The 11,116-nt window shown below is 36.5% G+C and overlaps 1 protein-coding gene across 1 annotated transcript; it reads left to right on the top strand.

The window, feature by feature from the left end:
* The first annotated feature begins 4,234 nt into the window (after positions 1–4,234).
* LOC112701020 (uncharacterized) lies at positions 4,235–5,395 on the top strand. Its single transcript, XM_025751824.1, has 2 exons — positions 4,235–4,343; positions 4,503–5,395. The coding sequence occupies exons 1-2, from the start codon at positions 4,235–4,237 to the stop codon at positions 5,393–5,395; spliced, it is 1,002 nt and encodes a 333-aa protein (XP_025607609.1).
* Positions 5,396–11,116: the final 5,721 nt, after the last annotated feature.

The raw sequence follows: 11,116 nt of genomic DNA, 5'->3' as shown, positions 1-11,116 counted from the left end.
ACTTGTCAAGTGAAGAACTTAGAATAATGTTATAAATATTTGAATAAAAAATTTGATCTCTAAAATCTATTTTTAAAAAATATATATCTAATTCTTTTCGTCTCATTTTAAAATCTTTTAGAGACTTATTTGTTGTTAATATTTTTTGTGAATTTTTTTGTCAACAATATAAATTTTCGAGTACTATTTTAGTAGTTTACTTTAGACAATTATAAAACTCGACCTAATTAATGAAATTTAAAAGTTATAAGGAGGCTTATTTGTTGTTAATATTTTTTATGAATTTTTTTGTCAACGATATAAATTTTAGGGTACCATTTTACTAGTTTATTCTAGATAGTTATAAAATTCGACTTAATTAATGAATTTTAAAAGTTATAAGGATTAAATTTATTAGCTATAAATTTTATTAGTGCAGAATTTAATTTTTATTTGACTTTAAATATTGTTTTCCAAAAAAATATGAATAGAAAAGATTATTTAATGGTTGTACAAAAGAAAATATATGAACGGAAGATTTTTTAATTGTTATTAAAAAAATTCAATTATAAAAAAAATATATGGAAGTCTCACTAGGTCGTGTGGGCTGGTGCAGTGACCTATTATCCCTCTTTATTGTCATAACAAGTCCCACCAGCTCGGACGGCCTAGTGGTTAGCCTCTTTATTCGCCTTAATTTTGTAACAAAAAATTGAATAAAACAAAAGTTGATGGTTCAATGGTTAGGCACACCCAGCATTGTGGATTAGTGGTGCAGCAGCTTGTGATCCCTCCACTGTTGGGAGCCAGAGGTATTCGCTGCTCTGTTAAACCAGCCTGACGCAGTGCCCTCTAGCCTACGAGCCAGGACACTCGAGCCTTCGCTCGGGAGCCATGGCCCAACTCTCAACTTGGAGTGGGCAAGCCAGCATGGTGCAAGCTTCTAATCCCACCAAGCGTAGCCTAAACCATGTTCCATCACCTTGGTGCCTTCACTTGAGTCACAAGTTGGCGTTACTCAACTCGGCGGACTAAACCAACTCTCTTAGACATTAAAAATATTTATAAAACTTTTTTATTACCTGATGTGGGACAAATTTGGTGTTATCTAAGGATGAAGGTGAGATTTTCTAATTATCGTTAACTCTTGACTTCAAGTACTTTTATGAATGGAATTGTAAATTACAAGTATTAATCCTTTCTATCAAATCATTGTAAGACTATTATTACATGCTTTACAACGTAAACTTTTTTATTTGAGTTTCTTTATGACCTTAAAACATGCTAACTAAAGTATTATAGTGTAAAGAAAATAAAACCTACCAATAGAAGTTGCTATTTTTTGTCAATATTTTTAGTTATTAATCTAATTTTTTTTAGTTTTGTAATCAAATAATATACTTTTAATTTATACTTTTAAACATTATTAGCTAACTGTTGGTCAAAAATAATAAAAAAAAATTATAACTGAAAAGAAAACATAGAAATCACCTAAGTTAGAGAGGATATCTCTTTTTTAATAATCTCTTCAACAACAATATAAAAGAAGAAATTCAATATAAGACTGATTATATTTAGCTGTTGTCTTTGCTAAAAGATTATCGGTTAAATTCGCTGTTCTTTGAATCAAATGAACGTGGACAATTAGTTTTACTACAACATCTCACTAATCTTGCAAAAAATGTCATTGTTATTCCTTCGCATCACAATAGATTCTTTGTTTATAATGAGAGAGAGAGAGAGAGAGAGAGAGAGAGAGAGTCCTAAGATTTGGAATTGAGAAGAGTATCATCGATTGGAATACAAGTCTTTCTCTATTTTTATCAATAATTTGCCAGAAGATATTTTGAAGAAGGAATTATTTCATTTATTCCATTGGACGGGACGAATCAATGATATCTATCTAGCCCGGAAGTTGAAAAATGAAAAGGCTCACCTGTTTACGTTTGTACGATATACGACAAAAGGAGGGGCGATAAAAGCTATAACAGAAATGCATCATATGATCTTAAGGGGGAAGAGAATCTCTGTAGGTGAGGCCAAGTATAGAAGAATTAGGCAGGGGAAGGATGTAGAGATGTGTAAGGGAGACTTGGTAAAGACTGACGTGGAGAACGGACAACATCGACAAGGCAGAGATCCAGCAAGAGGGGGTGTAACAAAAAAGGATACATCTGTCAAAGACCCGCATGGGAATGGTTGGACGAAGAATGTCGAAGTGCCAGTAGTCAAAGGGAATTTTGATTGGCTTTTGAGAAGTTTAGTAGGTGGTACGACATCGGCTATTGATTTCAGATCGTTACAGAGAGTGATCAGTAAAGATTTTCCTCAAATTGTTGAAGTCAGAGAGCTCGGAGCGTACAAATCTATATTAGTTTTTGATACTGTGAAGAATGCGGAGGAAACATTTACTTTTAGAATGAATAGTCTCTTAAAAATTCTTTCATAATGTATGAAGATGGGAGAAATCCGAATGTAGTGAGACTAGAAGAGTATGATTAGAATGCTATGGAGTGCATTTACATGTGTGGTTAGGGGAGACGTTCAACAGGATAGGCGGTCTATGAGGAAAAGTAGTCAAGTGTGATGAAGTGACAAAGTCCGTCTTATCGTTTAGTGCTGGCCGAGTGTTAATTGATACATGTGTTTTTGACGTTATTCATGAATGGGTTTATATCACAGTAGGCACTAGTGGCTTTGATGTTTTTGTAAAAGAGGTGGGACGTGAAGTATATGGAGAGGAATGTTTGTTGGAAGGTATACGTGATAGGTCAGCGTGTGAAAGCTCAGGAGTGGATCCTCTCCAGTAGGAAAAAAACTGGATGGTGTCCAGTGTTCAATCTCACCATTCATTGCTCTCTCTCCCCTATTTAATTTTGGTCCCACTTATAGAATTAAAGGTGAAAGATCACACTTTATTCTCTCAAGTGTTCAAAAAAATGGAGAGAATCCATTTCCGTAAAAGCTCTAGTTCAGTTGCCGGTGGAATTGTGTTGAATGCGGCGTCTTGGGATCCGGCGGCCAAGCTAGTCACACTGTGGGCAAAAGACAGTGTTGATGACAAGGGTAGAATGATAATACAAAATTTATTTTTGAATGAGTGCAATCAAAATAATTTAATGTCGTATCATGTCCAACGGAGAGTTTCCTCGGTCAAATAAAAGGAGTTAATGGGGGAGTTGATTGTGGGGGATTTGATGAGGGTGGAGAGTTTGAATAAAAATGAACAATTATTGAAGATCTTTTGGAGAAGGAAGGTGGGCCCAACCTTTTGGAGAAAAATTCACAAGTTCGGAAATATATGGGCCACGGTTTGAGCATTGGAGAGGGAGACAAATAGTGCCATATGGCTAATTTCACTTTGGGTCAAGAAGATTATGGGGGACCCAAACTTTGCTATAAGGTTATGCCCACTTTGGGCCAAGAAGTTGATAGGCCTAAGCAAGATTGGGAACTTGATGGGTTGATGAGAGGAGACGGGCCAGTGGATGGGAAGCAGAAACTCGTTGAACGCACTAGGGATACCATGCCGGGTCAGGATCCTTCTGACGGGGCCAGGTCAGAACAGGTAAGTCCATGCTGGATCAGTGAAGGGCTGGGTAGATCAAGCCACACGCTCCCAGGTGCAAATGTGCACGAACAGATGGAAGTTGTGCCTAGTGATTATGATGCGCGCTCCCAAGTTCGGTGGAGAGGCGTGGCAGATTGTGCAGCTGTGGGAGCACCGAACACAGGCCAACCTCGAGAGGAGTGTGACGCAGAGAGCCTTCCTAGGCGGGCAGTGGTGGCGGAGGCTGAAGGTGCACAAGAACTGGAGAGACAGAGTGGGAATGCAGGGATTATGGCTACACAAGAGGTCCAACAAATGCAAGGCCATGAAAAGGAGATCAATGTGCTAGGGGTAAGAGGGGTAGACGAAGTTGTGGCATATGAAAATCCTACACAACAAGTTGTCGAATATGCTGGTTCAGAAACTAAAACAGAGGTTTTAAATCGAGGTCATGATTTGAGGATAACGAGAGAAGAGCAGTTAAATGGAAATAAAAAAATATGGCAGTTGGCAGAGGAGTCTGCTGCGGTTTTGTATGATGAAGATGCAGACATTATGGCCATTTTGTAAAGTCAAAATGAAGTTATTGCGGCTAAAAGAAGAATGGCAAAAAAGAAGGAGAAAGCCAGTAGGAGCAGACCCAAGAAACATAACAAAGTGTGTAAAACTTTATTACAATGATTAGGAGAGACTGGGAAGTTGAGTATGGTGAAAGAGTTGAAGAAAAAGTATAGGTTAAATATGTTAGGACTTATTGAAACGAAGCGAGAGGTTGTGACTAAGTTTGATGTAGCACGATTTTGGGGTTGTGCACGTGGGCTGGGATTATCTAGAATCTGCGGGTGCCTCCAGATGTTTATTATTAATGTGGGATGATTTGTTGTTTAAACGTTCAAATTGTTATAAGGGGATGGTTGGCTTTGCATTGAAGGTTTGCTGACAAAAAATAATTTTAACTGTGCTTTCTGCTTAGTGTATGGAGCCCATGTGCGGAATGAGAAGCTGGTGATGTGGGAAGAGTTAAGCTATATTGTGGGCTTATGTCAGGTTCCGGTTTGCTTGATGGGTGACTTTAATGTGATATTACGATTGGAGGAAAGGAAGGACCCTACTAGTTTACCAGCTTCTGCAGAGGACTTTAAGGATTGGGTGCAAGACTTACAGCTAGTAGATTTACCGCTATCAGATCGGAAGTTCACATGGTTTCGAGGTCAATTTTGTAGCCGCATTGATAGAATCCTTGTCAGTTTAGAGTGGCTAGAGGAGTTTCCGGATACTCGGATGAAAGGGGGACCTAGAGGCCTATCAGATCATTGTCTGTTGATTTTAGAAGATACAAGGGTTAGTATGGGCCTTAGACCTTTTCGAAGTCTGGATTCTTGGTTTACTCATGGAGGGTTTCTGAGGATGGTGAAGGATGAGTGGAGAAATTTGGTGGATGATCAGTTCACTAATAAGCTGAAAGCCTTATCTGTACCGCTGAGAAGATGGCATAAGGACAACTTTCGGGACATGGACAACAGAATCAAGAAATTGGAGGAAGAGATTAAGAAGGTCGATGATATGGTTAGTACTGGTAATTATGACAAGACGGTGGAGGCTAGACGGAAGGCTCTTGTGACTTGCTGTGCGAAGTGGTACACCAGAAAAGGGATTCTTTGGAAGCAGATGTCTCGATCTCAATATGCTAAAGATATGGACAAGAACACGAGGTACTTTCATAACTTAGCATCGGCTAGAAGGAGGAATAACAGAATCGACTCCCTGCTAATTAATGGAAGGTTGGTACAGAATCAGGCCGGAATAAAGATTGCAATCAGAGGGCTTTATAAGGAGAGATATACCGGCAGAAATATGCTCCTATGATTGAGTTTCGTGATGGGTTGGTCAAGCAAATTGGTGAGGAAGAGGCAGCAGGGTTAGAGGTGATGCCATCGCCTGAGAAAATATGACAAGCAGTCTGGGACTGTGAATCTAGTAGGTCGCCGGGTAGTGATGGATATAACATAAACTTCATAAAGAAATGTTGGGGTGAGATTGGCCAGGAATTTACAGAAGTTGTGATGGAGTTTTTCCAAAGTGCGAGGTTACCTACGGACGCTAATATAACATGGGTGGCGTTAGCTGCAAAATTTATGGGAGCAAAGGAAATAAAAGACCTTCGACCGATTAGTATGTTGGTTGTGTGTATAAGGTGATATCGAAAGTTTTGGTGAGAAGAATGTGGGTAGTGATGCCAGGTTTAGTGTTGAGAGACTCAATCTGCATTTGTACAGGGTCGCAAAATACATGATGGTGCGCTTATTGCTTGTGAGACGGTCCAATGGCTGAAATTGTGCAATAAGAAGGCGGCAATTATTAAGTTAGACTTTCAGAAAGCGTACGACAAGGTGAGATGGAGCTTTGTGGATATCGTGTTATAGAAGATGGGCTTTGGTCTTAGATGGAGGTCATGGGTAAAGGAATGTGTAACTACAGCGTCTATGTTGGTGTTGATTAATGGGTCACTATCCAAGCCGTTCAGAATGGAGAGAGGTCTTAGACAAGGAGACCCTCTATCACCCTTTCTGTTTGTTCTTGTCGTAGAGGGCTTGCATAGGATGGTGGGTGAGGCAGATAGGAATGGACGCATCTCTCAACTGCTAGTTGGAAGGGACAACATAGAGCTATCGCATCTCCAGTTTGCAGATGATACAATTTTATTTTGCCCCCAGAAAACGAAGACAGTCATGAATTATAAGATGCTTCTGCATTGTTTTGATTTGATGTCAGGTTTGAGTATTAACTTTGATAAGTCCAATTTGATTTCGGTTAACTATGAACAAGATTGGGTGACAGATATGTGTGGTCTGTTGGGATGTGTGGAAGTTGCTTTACCTGTCAGGTACTTAGGTATTCCTCTAGGTGCGAACCCTCGGTTGGCGAAAACTTGGAAACCAATCATAGATAAGGTGGAAGATAAGCTCAACTTATGGAAAGTGAAGTCTCTCAACAAGGCTGGCAAGCTAGTTCTCATAAAATCTGTTCTTAATAGCTTGCCGGTTTACTACCTTAGCTTGTATAAGATGCCAAAGTCGGTAGCAGAAAAACTTATTGGGTTACATAGGAGGTTCTTGTGGAGTAAAGAAGATGGAAACAGTGGTATACCACTAGTAAAATGGGAGATCCTGCAAGCTCCAAAAAAACTAGTGGGCTTGGGGGGTGGGAGATGCGTTGATCAGAAATGTGTCGCTTCTGTTCAAGTGGTGGTGGCGTCTTCGAAGGAGGACTGCCCACTGTAGAAAAAGGTTGTATGTTCTTGTAATCAGTTGAACCCGAATGTAATATTATCGAAACAGCCATTATCGACAAGAGATAGTCCATGGAAAGATATCTGCTAGCTTAATATTCAGGATCAACAGGTAAGAGATAAGATTATCAGTGGTCTGTCTATAGAGGTGGGAAATGGAAGACATGTTCGGTTTTGTGAGGATAATTGGTTACAAGGTGGAACTTTGAAAGTAAGTTTTTCCGAGGCTCTTCTCTGTTTCAAATCAACAAGGATATGTTATAGGGGACTGTGGATTCTGGGATGGGTTAGAGTGGGTATGGAATTTCCAGTGGAGGAGAGAGTTATTCCAATGGGAGTTAGAGCTTCTCAATCAACTCCATGACCGGTTAAGGCTAGTTAGACTATCGACTAGTAGAGAGGATACAGTTATATGAAAATTGGACAGAACAAGTATTTTTTCTACTAATAGTTTTGTGCAAATATTGCAGAAAGAGACTATCTCGGAGGACATCACTAGCTACAGTTTCACTAGCACCATATGGAGAGGATTGGTTCCTCCAAGAGTGGAACTTTTTGCATAGTTTGTTTTAATAGGAAGTGTTAACACGAAAGAAAGGTTGAGTAGGCTAGGGATTATTCATCAGAATGATAACATTTGTGTTTTGTGCAAAAAGAATATAGAATTTGTGCATCACCTTTTTCTTGGCTGTGAGTTTACGTAACAGGTGTGGTGCACTTGGTTGATGTGTGCTGATAGAGCTTGGGTTATTCCGGGGACTGTCAAAGAGCTTTTGACAGTTGGATCGGAGTACCTGATCGTAGTTCTGAGCATAAAAAGTGGTTTGGAGGTTTCTTCGCAATTATTTGAAACATTTGGATGGAAAGAAATAGCGAAACTTTTCAGAAATCAAAGATGGGTGTTGTTGGAGTTATAAATAGGTCATTTTTGAACTACAGAAAATGGTGTGGTGTTGATCTGTTTGGTTGTTAATGGCTCTGCCGGAGATGACAACGGATTATACCTTTCAATGTGTTCATTGTCTTGTGCTTTGAGTTGTGTTTTGTTCCTTTTCATACTCCACTTTATTGTGTTGAACTTTCTTTATTCAAAAAAAAAAAAAGCCTCCAAACAATTTGTTTTACGTACAGCCTCCTTATTCCTAGTTTTTCAGACCTAGCAAAAACTCATCCAAATTGCATAAAGTTCACTATTTTATGGGTCTTATCGGAATACTTACAACACAATCCGTCAACTACTTACCAGTGCTATTCCTAAAAACACACCTAAAGCTAGCCAAATGGTATTGCTCAAAAAGACTAACATCACAATTTAGCTTAATTACATTGATAGGAGGAAGGCACCAAAAATCAATTAAAGAGGATATGATTAGTTATCTGATTAGTGCTCTTAACAATACCATATTCAGTCGCAGAATGTATAATAAGCATGAGAATCTTATTCTTGTTCCAACTGATATTTTAATTAAAAATATTATTGTTCTTATCTCTTCAAATCTATCAAAGTCTTGCAACAAAGATCACTTCTCTAACCTAAAGATTAATACGAAGACGACAACAAAAATCTAAAGATACGTCACCATTTTTTATTCTTACCCTCAACCTCTTTCAACTAAGCTTAACTTTATTATGAGATTTTAGATAAGAAAAAGTATAGGGAGCCAATGGTCTAAGCGTACAATGTGTACAATGGAGGTTTAGGAAGTATTAGAGATATGATCATTAGTGTTACATTGTCCTGTCAGGTTACGCTTTTGGGATGAGTGGGTTCATGACATGATATTAGAGTTCTAGATCCGAAAGGTCAAAGGTTCGATCCTTGGTGAACTCTAAAATTAACTTAAGTTTTTAGGATGAGTGATTTGATGACATGAGATGTTTATTATCCTGATATTCGGATGGTTATTCTGGATAGTGTGGGTGATGTTCATTTTATTCATGGACCAAAGGTTTAGCCCATTGTACACTTAGGCCATTGGCTCCCTAGCACTACCCTTTAGATAATATTTTACGGTTTCATACGCTTCATTACACTTAAGAATAAAGATCGGTAATTATCAAGCATCTACGAAAATAATAGCTAATAGTAAAAATAATACCATAAAAACAGAGTCAAATCAGGCTTTTAACCTTTTTCAGGATACTCATAGGCTAGAATCACAACTAATTTTCATTGGAATCTTCTTAAAGTATTATTTGTCTAGAAACAAAGTATAAATAAATTTTGGAGTAAAACCAAAAGTAATTTTTGAAATTGGCTGTGGTCTAAAAAGATTTTCAAAATCTCCATTATACTAATTTAATTCTTGATATTAAAAAAATACATTATATTAAGTTAGTAATATGTACAAGATTAACTTAGGACAATTTTCAAATCCCAAAAATTAAATTAATATAATTAAAATCCTAAAATTTTTTTAGCGTAAATCTCGCGTGCCACTTTCAAATTTAACTTATTGGTTATTACTAAAAAATATTTAAAACTTAGAATTATTAATTCAGCAAAAAGTTTTAAATGTATTGAAAACACCAATATTTCAGTCGTTTTAATCGTTGATCTGAATTATAAAAATTATATAATATATATTAATTAAAATAAACAATTAAAACAATTGGAATACTGATGTTCTCGATATATTTAAATTTTTTTCCATTAGTTATCTCATGATTTTTCTTCTTGAAAAAAAAAACAATTGAATAATCTCTATCTAGATCAAACCACAAAATTTGATCCCAATTCACACACAGATTAGAGATGCAAAATGAATGTATGCGTGGTTTTAGATATAGTGCAAACTACAAAATTGAGTTTCATAAACATATTTAAAGGGTTTATAAACATGTAAACACATGTTTTAATCCGAAAATTGTTTTCCATATCATTAATAGGATAAAGTAAACGTATGATTTGAGATTAAATCAATTTGGTTCTTAAATTTTTATTTGCTAATTAATTCAGTCTCATTTTACAGTATGCGACACTTCATTCGGGCCATTTAGTATTTTAGGATTTTACTAATTTCGTCAAGGAGATAATCTACATAAGAGACTAAGTTAATTTATCATATTATAAAACTCTTGACTAAATTAATTATTGAGTAACAATTAAAATAAAGTTTATCGATATATGTTGGATTGTTGGTGAAGAAAATTCAAAAGCTATTGGACCATATTAACACGATATTGTTATGGTCATTTTATTAACAATGTCAAAGTAGATCATTATAAAACTTGATCTAATTAATCAATTTTAAAAATTTTAAGGATTAAATTGATTAGCTAGATAATTTATTAGTGTTAAATTTAATTTTTGTTTGATTCTAAAGTAATTTTCAAAAAAATTTACAAATGAAAAAAATTATTGAACAGTTGTTAAAAAAAAGTATTACATCGTTTAATAGTTGTGCAAAAGAAAATATATGAACAAAAAAGATTGTTTAATTGTTAAAAAAAATTCAACTGTAATCTACCTATAAAGTTTTTATTAAAAAAAAAAAGAGAAAAGGACAAATAAGTTTCCGACTTTTTGTTCTGCAGACATTTTTGTCCCTGACCATTAGAAAATACTTTTAAATTCCTGACCTCCTTAAGGTGGCATTTGTTTTGAGGTACTGGGATAGAGACTGAGAGACTGAGACTCAGACTAATATTAAAATTTCTGTCTTTGTTCCCAAAATTTCAGTATTTCAATACCTCCAGAAAGTGGGGACACAGGAGACTGAAATTTTTAAAGACAAAGACCGAAACTTTAATAACATTTTATACCTAAAATACCCTCATTTCAATTAATTAATTTCAATTTTACCCTTTGTGCAAATTAAATTAGAGTTTTATTTTTGTTTCAATTTCTGTCTCCCACTTTGCACCAAATAGAATACTGAAATTTATTTCAGTCTCCGTCTCTTAGTCTCTGTCTCTCAGTCTCTGTCTCTCAGTCTCAATTTTTCAGTCTCTGTCTCTCCTCCAAACACTACCTAAAAGTTTGACGGATCAGTCCCTCCGTCCAAATACCTACATCATACTCAACAAAAAAGTCTGACGTGGCTCCCATTCTAATGACCTAGCATTACGGCTGTTCATATGGCACATTAGTGGAAGGCCAATTTCAAAATTTGGACAAAAAAGTCCCTCTTCCTTTTGTGGCATTGTGTATTCTTGTGCATGTCATCATCCAAGACTAGAGTTCTTGGATGATGGTAGTAAAGCCTCTATGGCATTCTCACATACACATCATTAAACAAACACTCACCAGTATAATCAAAGACCTTCCCTTACATGCTTATTGACCTCCTTCCCCT

This window comes from Arachis hypogaea, chromosome 7 (assembly GCF_003086295.3).
Source record: "Arachis hypogaea cultivar Tifrunner chromosome 7, arahy.Tifrunner.gnm2.J5K5, whole genome shotgun sequence".
Taxonomy (NCBI): Eukaryota; Viridiplantae; Streptophyta; class Magnoliopsida; order Fabales; family Fabaceae; genus Arachis; species Arachis hypogaea.
The sequence above is the reverse complement of the archived record's forward strand: the minus strand, read 5'-3'. Positions and strand labels throughout refer to the sequence as shown.

What these genes read in the sequence shown, in the direction of transcription:
- LOC112701020 (XM_025751824.1), top strand. Translation starts at nt 4,235, where the DNA reads ATGGTGAAAGAGTTGAAGAAAAAGTATAGGTTAAATATGTTAGGACTT. An exon ending in ACGATTTTGGGGTTGTGCAC is followed by an intron (nt 4,344 to 4,502) that starts GTGGGCTGGGAT and finishes CTTTCTGCTTAG; the next exon opens with TGTATGGAGCCCATGTGCGG.